Below are 15,413 nucleotides of genomic sequence, written 5' to 3'. Positions count from 1 at the left end.
CTCCCAGTTCGCCACCAGTGCTCCCAGTAAGAGCGGCACTGGCAGGGAAAGCGCTCCCAGTTCCTGCCCGGGGCTCTCAGCATCGCTGCCGCTGCTCTCCCTGACATTCCCAGTGCTCCCAGTATCGCTCCCAGCGCCGCGCGGGGGGCAGATGCTCCTCAACCCCTGGGGCCAGAGCGCGGCTGCTTTTGGGTGTCGGCACCGGGCCGCAGGTGAGCGGGGAGGGGGAGCTCGCCCCAAATCCATCCCGGGGGGCTCCGGGAGGGTTTTTATTGCGGGCAGGGGATGTTTGGATGTGGCAGGAGCCCAAAGGCGAGCCCGAAATGGCCCTGGAGGGATCTTGGCGGGTCCCAGGTGGCGATGGCCCGGGAGCGGCGGGGAGGGGGCGATCTCGGCTCTGGGCATCGCCGGCAGAGCCGGGGGGGAAGGCGGGAGCCCCGGAGCGGGGAGAGCGCCCAGGGCCGATCCCGGAGCCGGGGCACCCCCGGCAGCCTGGAGGGCTGCGGGAGCTCGGTGATGAGCGGGCTCCGGGCCCCCCGAGGCTGAAAGGGGCGCTGACTTCTCCAGCTGCCCTTGGCCAGCGGCACCAGCGAACCCAACGCGCTCAGCCCTTGTTTTCCTCCCCACAGCAGCATTTCCCAAACCCCGGCAGTGAGGAGGAGGAGGAGGCCGTGAGGAAGAGGAGGAGGATGGCCCTGGAGGCTCAGGCAGGTGAGGAGGAAGTCAGTGCCCCTTTCCCCCTGTGTCCTGCTCCATGTCCTTGCCCTTGGCTCTGGCCCGGAGGCAAATCCCATCCTGTGCTTGTCCTTCGTGCCCCAGAGCAGGAGCTGAGCACGGAGAGCAGCGAGGACAAATCCCCGCGGCAGAACCTCGTGCAAGAGGCCGTTGGCAGCGGCTCCACGGCGCAGGAACGCAACGGGGAGGAAAAGCCCCGCAGATCCCGCACCAGGAGGGGCTGCAAACGCCCAGCCCGGGGATCCCAGCAGGAAAGAGCCAGCCCGGGCCGGGGAGGCGGCCGCAGCTCGGAGCTGGGGCTCCAGGAGCAGCTTCACGATGGGGAGAAGCCCCACAAGTGCTCGGAATGTGGGAAGGGATTCAGGAGGAGATCGGACCTGATCAAACACCACACAGTCCACACGGAGGAGCGTCCGTACGAATGTGAGGAGTGTGGGAAGAGATTCAAAGTGAGCTCAAGGCTGGACAGACACCAGAGAATCCACACGGGGGAACGGCCCTATGAGTGTGGGGAGTGTGGGAAGAGATTCAGAGAGAGCTCAAACCTGAAACAACACCAGAGAACCCACACTGGGGAACGGCCCTACGAGTGTGGAGAGTGTGGGAAGACATTCACAGTGAGCTCAAACCTGAAAAAACACCTGAGGATCCACACTGGGGAGAGGCCCTACGAATGTGATAAATGCAGGAAGAGGTTTCGGAGCAGATCCTGTCTCCTCGAGCACTATCGCATTCACGTAGATGAGAGGCCTTATGAGTGCTCTGAGTGTGGGAAGGGATTCAAGCACAACTATGACCTCGTCCTCCACCGGCGCACCCACACTGGGGAGAGGCCCTACGAGTGTGATAAATGCAGGAAGAGGTTTCACAGAAGGTCCGGTCTCTTCCTGCACTATCGCACTCACCTGGATGAGAGGCCTTATGAGTGCCCCGACTGTGGGAAGGCCTTCAAGGACAACCGCACCCTCATGATGCACCGGCGCATCCACACTGGGGAGAGGCCCTACGAGTGTGATAAATGCAAGAAGAGGTTTCAGACCGGCTCCAGTCTCCTCCTGCACTATCGCAGTCATCTGGATGAGAGGCCTTATGTGTGCCCCGACTGTGGGAAAAGCTTCAAGGTCAACTCCGCCCTCATGATCCACCGGCGCATCCACACCGGGGAGAGGCCGTATGAGTGTGATAAATGCAGGAAGAGGTTTCGGAGCAGCTCCCATCTCCTCCGTCACTATCGCACTCACCTGGACGAGAGGCCTTATGAGTGTCAAGACTGTGGGAAGAGCTTCAAGCAACACTACAACCTCATCAAACACCAGAGAATCCACACCGGGGAGAGGCCCTACGAGTGTGATAAATGCAGGAAGAGGTTTCAGAGCAGCTCTTATCTCCTCGTGCACTATCGCAGTCACACCGGGGAGAGGCCCTATCAGTGTCCCGAGTGTGGGCAGAGCTTCTCACAGAGCTCTAACTTGATCCGACACAAACGGACTCTCCACTGAGGGGAGCCCTGCGAGTGCCCCGAGTGCGGGAAGAGCTTCGTGCGCTGCTCCAGCTCCATCCCCCATGGCAGGATCTGCGCTGGATGATCCCCAGTGAGCCCCGGTGGGCAGAGCCCCGCTGAGCCCTGGTGCCGCTGATCCGTGTTGGGAACACACCTGGCTGGTGGCTCCACGTCCTCCTGCTCCCATCCCAGCCCACATCCCATTCCCAGTCCCATATTCCCTGTCCTGTTCCATTTCTTGTGCTCTTCCTCCCTCTCCCATTCCCATGTTTGAATTTCTTTATTTCCAGTCCTGTTCCCATATTTCCATTCCCAATTCTCTTCCCATATTCCCCTTTCCCATTCGATTCCCATCATCTTAATCCCTATCCCATGTTCTCTCTCCAATTCCCATTTCCATATTCCTTGTCCCGTTCCCATATTCTCATTCCCGGTTCCTCTTTTCATTCCTGTCCCCATTCCCAGTCTCTGTCCCCAATTCCCAGTCTCTGTCCCCAATTCCCAGTCTCTGTCCCCATTCCCAGTCTCTGTCCCCATTCCCAGTTGTTGCACTGTAACAGATTCTCTCTGAGTCCCTCCAACAGAGAACAGAATGCAAGGATTAAAATTAAATTAGAATTAAAACCCTTTTGTAGAAATTCAAGTGTATTAAGACACACAGACATGGAATAGAGGTCTAAGTTTTAGATTAAGGAAGTAGAAATATTAAGTTGCATAGATATGAAGTAGAAATGTAAGCCTTAGTTTGAAGTTAGTAGAAATATATTTTTAAGTGCCTTGAAATGTAAAACCCTTACAATCTGGTGTGGAAAAGGATATGCAGTGAGACCTCAAAAACACAGCTCAAGACAGACTACAATATAGTAAAAATATTTTTTATATTCTTCAGATATAACAGACAGGCCGTGTGCACAAGTTAGACAAGTAGACTTTTTTATTACAAAACCAGAATTCTAAGAGGTTAAGGAGAAATGCTTCATCTTGGTGGTTTTGTTTCTTTGGCTAATTTGTCAATAAAAATCCCTGTCTTGGAACCAGAGCTCTCTCTCGCTCCTCTCTCGTCGCTCTCTCTTCCTCCACCACCATCATCATCACCACTGCCAGCACGGCAGAGAAGAAGCAGAGGAAGAAGAAGAAGAAAAGAAGAGAAGAAGAAAGGCCAGGGAGCATCTGCCTCTCGAGCCTCTGTCCCAGGCCGCAGCTTCCCCCTCTGGCAGCAGAGAGCTGCTGCTGCTTCCATGGGCACTTTAGGCCACACAGATTGCACAGGGACTTGAGAGCCTGGCACTCTTTGCCTTTGGAGCCTGCCGTGCCTTTGCACTGAACACCTTGGCAGCAGCAGCAGCTGCTGTGCTCTCTGAAGCTGTAAAGCCATCCCCAATCCCCACAGGCGCTGCCATTGCCGGTGCCGCTGCTGAGGCCGCCTGTGCCACGGGGGCCTGAGGGCTCCCCAGCTGGGGCTGCCTGTGCCACACGAAGCCTTGAGCCCTGCTGCTGCCCTTGGCCAGCTGCAGAGAGCACAAGGCTTTGGCCATTGCTCAGAGGCCCCCAGCTGGCCACAGCAGCCCATGCTGCCAGCAGCCCTGGGCCTCAGAGCCCTCCCTCCTGCTGGGGCCGTGCAGGGGCCATGGGCCTGCACCAGGCTCCTGCTCTTGCCACAGGAGCAAGGCTGCAGCTCCAGCCTTTGGGCCCTGGGCCGCAGCAGCCCAGGGCAGGCCCAGCTGCAGAGCTCCCAGCCCCGCTGCCTTTCACTGCAGCTCTGCTCAGCACTGATCCCCAGCCCAGATTCTCTCTGCGCTTGCTGCTCCCACATTCCCCGTCCTGTTCCCGTATTCCCAGCCCCATTCCCGCTCCCTGTCCCCATTCCCCATCCCATTCTCACTCTTGCTGTGCATGCTCTAGTCCCAGTCCCAGATCCCTTCACGCTCTCACTCTTGTAGTCCAGTTCCCGGTCCCATTCTCGGTGCCAAATTCCCGGTCCCTTTGCTCCTTCCCGGTCCCATTCCCAGACCCGGTCCCATTCTCAGAGCCATTCCGTTATTCCCATCGCCATTCCCTGTCCCCATTCCCTGTCCGTGGGTCCTTTCCTAATCCCACTTTCAGTCCCTTTCCCTCTCCGGTATTCGCGTTCCCAGTCCCCATTCCCGGTCCCTGTCCCCATTCCCGGTCCCTTTCCCCTTTCCCGGTCCCCATTCCCAGAGCGCGGCTCCTTTTGGGTGTCGGCACCGGGCCGGGCCGGGCTGGGAGCGGAGGAGGAGCGGGAGGAAGAGGAGCAGCGGAACGAGGAGGAAGAGGAGGGACACGGGAGGAGGAAGAGGAGGGACACGGGAGGAGGAGCACCCACCGGAACAGGAGGAGCGGCTGGAACAGGAGCAGCGTTTTTGGCACCACGCGCTTCCCCCGCCCGCCCGCTCAGCCGCAGCTCCCCCGGCTCCGGCACCAGCGGCGCCCCCGAGAAGCCGCAGGTGAGCGGGGAGGGGGAGCTCCCCCCAAATCCATCCCGGGGATGCTCCGGGAGGGTTTTTTTTGCGGGGCAGGGGATGTTTGGATGTGGCAGGAGCCCAAAGGCGAGCCCGAAATGGCCCTGGAGGGATCTTGGCGGGTCCCAGGTGGCGATGGCCCGGGAGCGGCGGGGAGGGGGCGATCTCGGCTCTGGGCATCGGCGGCAGAGCCGGGGGGGAAGGCGGGAGCCCCGGAGCGGGGAGAGCGCCCAGGGCCGATCCCGGAGCCGGGGCACCCCCGGCAGCCTGGAGGGCTGCGGGAGCTCGGTGATGAGCGGGCTCCGGGCCCCCCGAGGCTGAAAGGGGCGCTGACTTCTCCAGCTGCCCTTGGCCAGCGGCACCAGCGAACCCAACGCGCTCAGCCCTTGTTTTCCTCCCCACAGCAGCATTTCCCAAACCCCGGCACCGAGGAGGAGGAGGAGGAGGCCGTGAGGAAGAGGAGGAGGATGGCGCTGGACGCGCAGGAAAGAGCCAGCCCGGGCCGGGGAGGCGGCCGCAGCTCGGAGCTGGGGCTCCAGGAGCAGCTTCACGATGGGGAGAAGCCCCACAAGTGCTCGGAATGTGGGAAGGGATTCAGGTGGAGATCGCAGCTGATCCAACACCGGAGAATGCACACAGGTGAACGGCCCTACGAGTGTGAGGAGTGTGGGAAGAGATTCAGCCAGAGCTCACACCTGAACACACACCAGAGAATCCACACCGCGGAGAGACCCTATGAGTGTGAAGAGTGTGGGATGGGATTCACATTGGTCTCCAGCCTGAACAAACACCAGAGAATCCACACAGGGCAACAGCCCTACAAGTGTGGGGAGTGTGGAAAAAGATTCAGCCAGAGCTCAAACCTTAAAAAACACCAGAGAATGCACACTGGGGAGAGACCCTACGAGTGTGAGGAGTGTGGGATGAGATTCACAGCGAGCTCAAACCTTAAAAAACACCAGATGAGCCACACTGGGGAGAGGCCCTACGAGTGTGGGGAATGTGGAAAGAGCTTCACAGATGGCGCAAGCCTGATTGTCCATCAGAGAATCCACACCGGGGAGAGGCCCTACGAGTGTGATAAATGCAGGAAGAGGTTTCTCAGGAGATCGGATCTCGTCAGGCACTGTCGCATTCACAGGGATGAGAGGCCTTATGAGTGCCACGACTGCGGGAAGGGATTCAAGCGAAACTCACACCTCATCCAACACCACAGAATCCACACCGGGGAGAGGCCCTACGAGTGTCCCGAGTGTGGGAAGAGCTTCTCACAGAGCTCTCAAGTGACCCAACACAAACAGAGGCACCATTGACGGAAGCCCTGCGAGTGCCCCAAGTGCGGGAAGAGCTTCGTGCGCTGCTCCAGCTCCATCCCCCATGGCAGGATCCGCGCTGGATGATCCCCAGTGAGCCCCGGTGGGCAGAGCCCCGCTGAGCCCTGGTGCCGCTGATCCGTGTTGGGAACACACCTGGCTGGGGGCTCCACGTCCTCCTGCTCCCATCCCAGCCCACATCCCATTCCCAGTCCCATATTCCCTGTCCTGTTCCATTTCTTTTACTCTTGGTCCTTCTCCCATTCCCATGTTTGAATTTCTTTATTTCCAGTCCCGTTCCCATATTCCCATTCCCAATTCTGTTCTCATAGTCCCCTTTCCCATTCCATTCCCATCATCTTAATCCCTATCCCATGTTCTCTCTCCAATTGCTATTTCCATATAACATGTCCTGTTCCCATATTCTCATTCCCGCTTCCTCTTTTCATTCCTGTCCCCATTCCCAGTCTCTGTCCCCATTCCCAGTCTCTGTCCCCATTCCCAGTTGTTGCAGTGTAACAGATTCTCTCTGAGTCCCTCCAACAGAGAACAGAATGCAAGGATTAAAATTGAAATTCAATTAGAATTAAAACCCTTTTGTAGAAATTCAAGTATATTAAGCACAAACACAAATGGAATAGAGGTCTAAGGTTTAGATTAAGGAAGTAGAAATATTAAGTTGCATAGATATGAGGTAGAAATGTAAACCATAGATTGAAGTTAGTAGAAATATATTTTTAAGTGCCTTGAAATGTAAAACCCCTAAAAACTGATGTGGAAAAGAATATGCAGTGAGACCTCAAAAACACAGGTCAAGACAGAATAAAATATAGTAAAAATATTTTTTATATTCTTCAGATAGAACAGACAGGCCATGTGCACTGGTTTGACTAGTAGAGTTTTGTATTAGAGAACCAGAATTCTAAGAGGTTTAGGAGAAATCCTTCAGGTTGGTGGTTTTGTTTCTTTGGGTAATTTGTCAATAAAAATCCCTGTCTTGGAACCAGAGCTCTCTCGTTCCTCCTCTCTCATCGCTCTCTCTTCCTCCACCACCATCATCATCACCACTGCCAGCACGGGAGAGAAGAAGCAGAGGAAGAAGAAGAAGAAAAGAAGAGAAGAAGAAAGGCCAGGGAGCATCTGCCTGTTCCCATTCCCCATCCCATTCTCACTCTTGCTGTGGATGCTCTAGTCCCAGTCCCAGATCCCTTCACGCTCTCAGCCTTGTAGTCCAGTTCCCGGTCCCATTCTCGGACCCAAATTCCCGGTCCCATTCCCAGACCCGGTCCCATTCTCAGACCTATTCCATTATTCCCATTGCCATTCCCTGTCCCCATTCCCTGTCCGTGGGTCCTTTCCTAATCCCCCTTCCAGTTCCTTTCCCTCTCCCTCTCCGGTATTCCCGTTCCCTGTCCCCATTCCCGGTCCCTGTCCCCATTCCCGGTCCCCATTCCCAGAGCGCGGCTGCTTTTGGGTGTCGGCACCGGGCCGGACCGGGCTGGGAGCGGAGGAGGAGCGGGAGGAAGAGGAGCAGCGGCACGAGGAGGAAGAGGAGGGACACGGGAGGAGGAGCAGCGGCAGGAACAGGAGCAGCGTTTTTGGCACCACGCGCTTCCCCCGCCCGCCCGCTCAGCCGCAGCTGCCCCGGCTCCGGCACCAGCGGCGCCCCCGAGAAGCCGCAGGTGAGCGGGGAGGGGGAACTCGCCCCAAATCCATCCCGGGGGGCTCCGGGAGGGTTTTTTTGCGGGGCAGGGGATGTTTGGATGTGGCAGGAGCCCAAAGTCGAGCCCGAAAAGGCCCTGGAGGGATCTTGGCGGGTCCCAGGTGGCGATGGCCCGGGAGCGGCGGGGAGGGGGCGATCTCGGCTCTGGGCATCGCCGGCAGAGCCGGGGGGGAAGGCGGGAGCCCCGGAGCGGGGAGAGCGCCCAGGGCCGATCCCGGAGCCGGGGCACCCCCGGCAGCCTGGAGGGCTGCGGGAGCTCGGTGATGAGCGGGCTCCGGGCCCCCCGAGGCTGAAAGGGGCGCTGACTTCTCCAGCTGCCCTTGGCCAGCGGCACCAGCGAACCCAACGCGCTCAGCCCTTGTTTTCCTCCCCACAGCAGCATTTCCCAAACCCCGGCACCGAGGAGGAGGAGGAGGAGGCCGCGTGGAAGAGGAGGAGGATGGCCCTGGAGGCGCAGGAAAGAGCCAGCCCGGGCTGGGGAGGCGGCCGCAGCTCGGAGCTGGGGCTCCAGGAGCAGCGTCACGATGGGGAGAAGCCCCACAAGTGCTCGGAATGTGGGAAGGGATTCAGGAAGAGATCGGATCTGATCAATCACCAGAGAATCCACACGGGGGAGAAGCCCTATGAGTGTGGGGAGTGTGGGAAGAGATTCAACCAGAGCTCAAATCTGAACACACACCAGAGAATCCACACCGGGGAGAAGCCCTATGAGTGTGAGGAGTGTGGGAAGAGATTCAACCAGATTTCAAACCTGAACACACACCAGAGAATCCACACAGGGGAGAGACCCTACGAGTGTGGGGAGTGTGGGCAGAGATTCACAATGAGATCACTCCTGAAACAACACGAGAGAATCCACATGGGTGAATGGCCCTACAAGTGTGGGGAGTGTGGGAAGAGATTCAACCAGAGCTCAAACCTGAAACAACACCAGAGGACCCACACTGGGGAACGGCCCTACGAGTGTGGAGAGTGTGGGAAGACATTCACAGTGAGCTCAAACCTGAAAACACACCTGAGGATCCACACTGGGGAGAGGCCCTACGAATGTGATAAATGCAGGAAGAGGTTTCGGAGCAGATCCTGTCTCCACGAGCACTATCGCATTCACATAGATGAGAGGCCTTATGAGTGCTCTGAGTGTGGGAAGGGATTCAAGCACAACTATGCCCTCGTCCTCCACCGGCGCACCCACACCGGGGAGAGGCCCTACGAGTGTGATAAATGCAGGAAGAGGTTTCACAGAAGGTCCGGTCTCTTCCTGCACTATCGCACTCACCTGGATGAGAGGCCTTATGAGTGCCCCGACTGTGGGAAGGCCTTCAAGCACAACTGCACCCTCATGATCCACCGGCGCATCCACACTGGGGAGAGGCCCTACGAGTGTGATAAATGCAAGAAGAGGTTTCAGACCGGCTCCAGTCTCCTCCTGCACTATCGCAGTCATCTGGATGAGAGGCCTTATGAGTGCCCCGACTGTGGGAAAAGCTTCAAGGTCAACTCCGCCCTCATGATCCACCGGCGCATCCACACCGGGGAGAGGCCGTATGAGTGTGATAAATGCAAGAAGAGGTTTCACACCAGCTCCAGTCTCCACCTGCACTATCGCAGTCACCTGGATGAGAAGCCTTATGAGTGCTCCGACTGCGGGAAGGGCTTCAAGCAAAACTCACACCTCATCAGGCATCGGCGCACCCACACTGGGGAGAGGCCCTACGAGTGTCCCGAGTGTGGGCAGAGCTTCTCCTTTAGCTCTAACTTGATCCGACACAAACGGAGTCTCCACTGAGGGAAGCCCTGCGAGTGCCCCGAGTGCGGGAAGAGCTTCGTGCGCTGCTCCAGCTCCATCCCCCATGGCAGGATCCGCGCTGGATGATCCCCAGTGAGCCCCGGTGGGCAGAGCCCCGCTGAGCCCTGGTGCCGCTGATCCGTGTTGGGAACACACCTGGCTGGGGGCTCCACGTCCTCCTGCTCCCATCCCAGCCCACATCCCATTCCCAGTCCCATATTCCCTGTCCTGTTCCATTTCTTGTGCTCTTCCTCCCTCTCCCATTCCCATGTTTGAATTTCTGTATTTCCAGTCCTGTTCCCATATTTCCATTCCCAATTCTCTTCCCATATTCCCCTTTCCCATTCGATTCCCATCATCTTAATCCCTATCCCATGTTCTCTCTCCAATTCCCATTTCCATATTCCTTGTCCCGTTCCCATATTCTCATTCCCGGTTCCTCTTTTCATTCCTGTCCCCATTCCCAGTCTCTGTCCCCAATTCCCAGTCTCTGTCCCCAATTCCCAGTCTCTGTCCCCATTCCCAGTCTCTGTCCCCATTCCCAGTTTTTGCACTGTAACAGATTCTCTCTGAGTCCCTCCAACAGAGAACAGAATGCAAGGATTAAAATTGAAATTCAATTAGAATTAAAACCCTTTTGTAGAAATTCAAGTATATTAAGCACAAACACACATGGAATAGAGGTCTAAGGTTTAGATTAAGGAAGTAGAAATATTAAGTTGCATAGATATGAAGTAGAAATGTAAGCCTTAGTTTTAAGTTAGTAGAAATATATTTTTAAGTGCCTTGAAATGTAAAACCCTTACAATCTGGTGTGGAAAAGAATATGCAGTGAGACCTCAAAACCACAGCTCAAGACAGAATAAAATATAGTAAAAATATTTTTATATTCTTCAGATATAACAGACAGGCCATGTGCACAAGTTAGACAAATAGACTTTTGTATTACAAAACCAGAATTCTAAGAGGTTTAGGAGAAATGCTTCAGGCTGGTGGTTTTGTTTCTTTGGCTAATTTGTCAATAAAAATCCCTGTCTTGGAGCCAGAGCTCTCTCTCGCTCCTCTCTCGTCGGTCTCTCTTCCTCCACCACCATCATCATCACCACTGCCAGCACGGCAGAGAAGAAGCAGAGGAAGAAGAAGAAGAAAAGAAGAGAAGAAGAAAGGCCAGGGAGCATCTGCCTCTCGAGCCTCTGTCCCAGGCCGCAGCTTCCCCCTCTGGCAGCAGAGAGCTGCTGCTGCTTCCATGGGCACTTTAGGCCACAGAGATTGCACAGGGACTTGAGAGCCTGGCACTCTTTGCCTTTGGAGCCTGCCGTGCCTTTGCACTGAACACCTTGGCAGCAGCAGCAGCTGCTGTGCTCTCTGAAGCTGTAAAGCCATCCCCAATCCCCACAGGCGCTGCCATTGCCGGTGCCGCTGCTGAGGCCGCCTGTGCCACGGGGGCCTGAGGGCTCCCCAGCTGGGGCTGCCTGTGCCACACGAAGCCTTGAGCCCTGCTGCTGCCCTTGGCCAGCTGCAGAGAGCACAAGGCTTTGGCCATTGCTCAGAGGCCCCCAGCTGGCCACAGCAGCCCATGCTGCCAGCAGCGCTGGGCCTCAGAGCCCTCCCTCCTGCTGGGGCCGTGCAGGGGCCATGGGCCTGCACCAGGCTCCTGCTCTTGCCACAGGAGCAAGGCTGCAGCTCCAGCCTTTGGGCCCTGGGCCGCAGCAGCCCAGGGCAGGCCCAGCTGCAGAGCTCCCAGCCCCGCTGCCTTTCACTGCAGCTCTGCTCAGCACTGATCCCCAGCCCAGATTCTCTCTGCGCTTGCTGCTCCCACATTCCCCGTCCTGTTCCCGTATTCCCAGCCCCATTCCCGCTCCCTGTCCCCATTCCCGGTCCCATTCTCACTCTTGCTGTGGATGCTCCAGTCCCAGTCCCAGATCCCTTCACGCTCTCACTCTTGTAGTGCAGTTCCCGGTCCCATTCTCGGTGCCAAATTCCCGGTCCCTGTGCTCCTTCCCGGTCCCATTCCCAGACCCATTCCATTATTCCCATTGCCATTCCCTGTCCCCATTCCCTGTCCGTGGGTCCTTTCCTAATCCCACTTCCAGTCCCTTTCCCCCTCCCTCTCCGGTATTCGCGTTCCCAGTCCCCATTCCCGGTCCCTGTCCCCATTCCCGGTCCCCATTCCCAGAGCGCGGCTGCTTTTGGGTGTCGGCACCGGGCCGGGCCGGGCTGGGAGCGGAGGAGGAGCGGGAGGAAGAGGAGCAGCGGAACGAGGAGGAAGAGGAGGGACACGGGAGGAGGAGCAGCAGCAGGAACAGGAACAGGAACAGGCTCCGGCACCAGCGGCGCCCCCGAGAAGCCGCAGGTGAGCGGGGAGGGGGAGCTCGCCCCAAATCCATCCCGGGCGGCTCCGGGAGGGTTTTTATTGCGGGGCAGGGGATGTTTGGATGTGGCAGGAGCCCAAAGGCGAGCCCGAAATGGCCCTGGAGGGATCTTGGCGGGTCCCAGGTGGCGATGGCCCGGGAGCGGCGGGGAGGGGGCGATCTCGGCTCTGGGCATCGGCGGCAGAGCCGAGGTGGAAGGCGGGAGCCCCGGAGCGGGGAGAGCGCCCAGGGCCGATCCCGGAGCCGGGGCACCCCCGGCAGCCTGGAGGGCTGCGGGAGCTCGGTGATGAGCGGGCTCCGGGCCCCCCGAGGCTGAAAGGGGCGCTGACTTCTCCAGCTGCCCTTGGCCAGCGGCACCAGCGAACCCAACGCGCTCAGCCCTTGTTTTCCTCCCCACAGCAGCATTTCCCAAACCCCGGCACCGAGGAGGAGGAGGAGGAGGCCGTGAGGAAGAGGAGGAGGATGGCCCTGGAGCCGCAGGAAAGAGCCAGCCCGGGCCGGGGAGGCGGCCGCAGCTCGGAGCTGGGGCTCCAGGAGCAGCTTCACGATGGGGAGAAGCCCCACAAGTGCTCGGAATGTGGGAAGGGGTTCAGGAGGAGATGGGAGCTGATCAATCACCAGAGAATCCACACGGGGGAACGGCCCTACGAGTGTGAGGAGTGTGGGAAGAGATTCAGAGTGAGCTCAAGCCTGAAAAATCACCAGAGAATCCACACCGGGGAGAAGCCCTATGCGTGTGGGGAGTGTGGGAAGAGATTCAACCAGATTTCAAACCTGAACACACACCAGAGAATCCACACCGGGGAGAGGCCCTACGAGTGTGGGGAGTGTGGGAAGAGATTCACGATGAGCTCAGGCCTGAACAGACACCAGATGAGCCACACCGGGGAGAGGCCCTATGAGTGTGATAAATGCAGGAAGAGGTTTCAGACCAGCTCCGAACTTGTCGAGCACTATCGCACTCACCTGGATGAGAGGCCTTATGAGTGCCCCGACTGCGGGAAGAGATTCAAGCTAAACTCCAGCCTCATCAAACACCAGCGCACCCACACCGGGGAGAGGCCCTACGAGTGTGATAAATGCAGGAAGAGGTTTCGGAGCAGCTCCCATCTCCTCCGTCACTATCGCTCTCACCTGGATGAGAGGCCTTATGAGTGCCATGACTGTGGGAAGGGCTTCAAGCGAAACTCCAGCCTCATCGAACACCAGAGAATCCACACCGGGGAGAGGCTCTACGAGTGTGATAAATGCAGGAAGAGGTTTCAGAGCAGCTCTTATCTCCTCGTCCACTATCGCAGTCACACCGGGGAGAGGCCCTACGAGTGTCCCGAGTGTGGGCAGAGCTTCTCACAGAGCTCTAATTTCACCAGACACCAACGGAGTCTGCACTGAGGGAAGCCCTGCGAGTGCCCCGAGTGCGGGAAGAGCTTCGTGCGCTGCTCCAGCTCCATCCCCCATGGCAGGATCCGCGCTGGATGATCCCCAGTGAGCCCCGGTGGGCAGAGCCCCGCTGAGCCCTGGTGCCGCTGATCCGTGTTGGGAACACACCTGGCTGGGGGCTCCACGTCCTCCTGGCTACGTGTGACCTGGATTTTCTTTGCATTTCTCTCTGTCCTTTCTATAGCCCCACACTCAGGTAAAAATAAATATGTTGAACAAATACAACGTTGGGGATTTGGGGGATATTCCAGGGGTTGTGGGGCATGCTGGGTTCCAGGGATTTGAGGGTTCCTGGGAGAGATTTGGGGGTTATTCAAGGATTTGGGCACCGCAGGCTGCACTGGGAGACCCTGGGGGAGCTTCTGGGGCAGCTGATCAAGGACCCCCTGTCCTGACACTGTCCCCATGTCCCCCCATCCCAGTCCTCGTTTTCCCCTGTCCAGGATCCCCCTCTCCCCGCTGTCACTCCCTTTTCCCCAGCCCATTCCCATCTCACCCCACTCCTGTCACTCTGCTCCCATCCCAATCCAGATCCCATTCCCATCTCATTTTCTGTCCCCATTCCCTGTCCCTGTCCCCTCCCTCTGGTCCCTTCCATCCCACCCCGCTGTGCTGGCCACAATTCCCTTATTACATTCCCAATTAAATTCCTAATTAATGCCTGCAGAGCCTTTTCCTGCTGCTCGATGGGAGTTCGGCTGCAATTCCTGAAATGTCTCTTCTGGTGCCAGGACCAAGATCTGTGCCCATTTCCATTATCCAGTGGGATCTGTGCCCATTCCTGGGATCTGTGCCCATTTCCATTATCCAGTGGGATCTGTGCCCATTCCTGGGATCTGTGCCCATTCCCAATCTCCAATGGGATCTGTGCCCATTCCTGGGTTCTGTGCCCATTCCTGGGATCTGTGCCCATTCCCAATCTCCAATGGGATCTGTGCCCATTCCTGGGATTTTTGCCCATTCCCAATCTCCAATGGGATCTGTGCCAATTTCTGGGATTTTTGCCCATTCCCAATCTCCAACGGGATCTGTGCCCATTCCTGGGATCTGTGCCCATTCCTGGGATCTGTGCCCATTCCCAATCTCCAATGGGATCTGTGCCCATTCCTGGGATTTTTGCCCATTCCTGAGATTTTTGCCCATTCCCAATCTCCATGGGATCTGTGCCCATTCCTGGGATCTGTGCCCATTCCTGGGATTTTTGCCCATTCCCAATTTCCAATGGGATCTGTGCCCATTCCTGGGATCTGTGCCCATTCCCAATCTCCAATGGGATCTGTGCCCATGCCTGGGATTTTTGCCCATTCCTGGGATCTGTGCCCATTCCTGGGATCTGTGCCCATTCCCAATCTCCAATGGGATCTGTGCCAATTTCTGGGATTTTTGCCCGTTCCCAATTTCCAATGGGATTTGTGCCCATTCCTGGGATCTGTGCCCATTCCTGGGATTTGTGCCCATTCCCAATCTCCAACGGGATCTGTGCCCATTCATTGGATTTGTGACCATTCCTGGGATTATCCCAAACCTTCAGGATTATCCCCAATCCTCCTTCCCCTCTGCATCATCCCAACTTCTCCATCTCTTCCCTCTTTTCCCCTTTTCCATCATCTTTTTCCCCCTTTTCCACCCTTTTTCCCCCTTTTCCATCCTTTTTCCCTCCTTTCCACCCTTTTTTCACCCTTTTCCATCTTTTTTTCCTACCTTTCCGCCTCTTCCTCTTGGAAAAACAGGTGGAAAATTTATCAGGAAAAACCCTGAGGAGCAAGAAATTAAAATCAGAATTTAAAAAATTAATTAGAAACTGAGAAAAAAAAAAAAAAAAAAAAGCAGGGTAATAAAACATCATCAAATCCCACCAAAGGCTGGAGAGAATTTTTATTTTTTATTTGCTGTCGAAATAAAGATGGAATTTGGCCCCGAAATTCCCCCCAAAAAAAAAATTACGGAAAAACCCCAAGGCAGAGCAGCTCCATGCGCCATGAATCCGATGGAATTCCAGGAGAATCAAGGGGAAGAGGAAGGGAAAAAAAAGTGGAATTAGGAGAAAAATGTGGGAAAAA

At 56.8% G+C, this 15,413-nt stretch overlaps 1 protein-coding gene and 1 pseudogene across 5 annotated transcripts; one reads left to right on the top strand and one right to left on the bottom strand.

Moving 5' to 3' along the window:
* The first annotated feature begins 223 nt into the window (after positions 1 to 223).
* Positions 224 to 14,508, top strand: LOC117009460 (annotated as a pseudogene).
* Positions 13,667 to 14,974, bottom strand: LOC117009489 (serine/threonine-protein phosphatase 1 regulatory subunit 10-like). 5 transcript variants are annotated; one of them, XM_033083729.2, is made up of 3 exons: positions 14,747 to 14,974; positions 14,601 to 14,660; positions 13,667 to 14,448 (listed from the first exon to the last, which is right to left on the bottom strand). In XM_033083729.2, exons 1-3 carry the CDS (start codon positions 14,838 to 14,840, stop codon positions 13,667 to 13,669), a joined length of 936 nt encoding a protein of 311 aa, XP_032939620.1. In that variant the 5' UTR covers positions 14,841 to 14,974. The 5 variants fall into 5 exon arrangements, with proteins under 5 accessions (XP_032939620.1, XP_032939619.1, XP_032939616.1 ...); XM_033083728.2 differs by having other exon boundaries at positions 14,601 to 14,974; XM_033083725.2 differs by having other exon boundaries at positions 13,667 to 14,629; positions 14,668 to 14,974.
* Between the last annotated feature and the right edge of the window lie 439 nt (positions 14,975 to 15,413).

The sequence above is a fragment of the Catharus ustulatus genome, chromosome 33, assembly GCF_009819885.2.
Source record: "Catharus ustulatus isolate bCatUst1 chromosome 33, bCatUst1.pri.v2, whole genome shotgun sequence".
In the NCBI taxonomy this organism is placed as follows: Eukaryota; Metazoa; Chordata; class Aves; order Passeriformes; family Turdidae; genus Catharus; species Catharus ustulatus.
The sequence above is the reverse complement of the archived record's forward strand: the minus strand, read 5'-3'. Positions and strand labels throughout refer to the sequence as shown.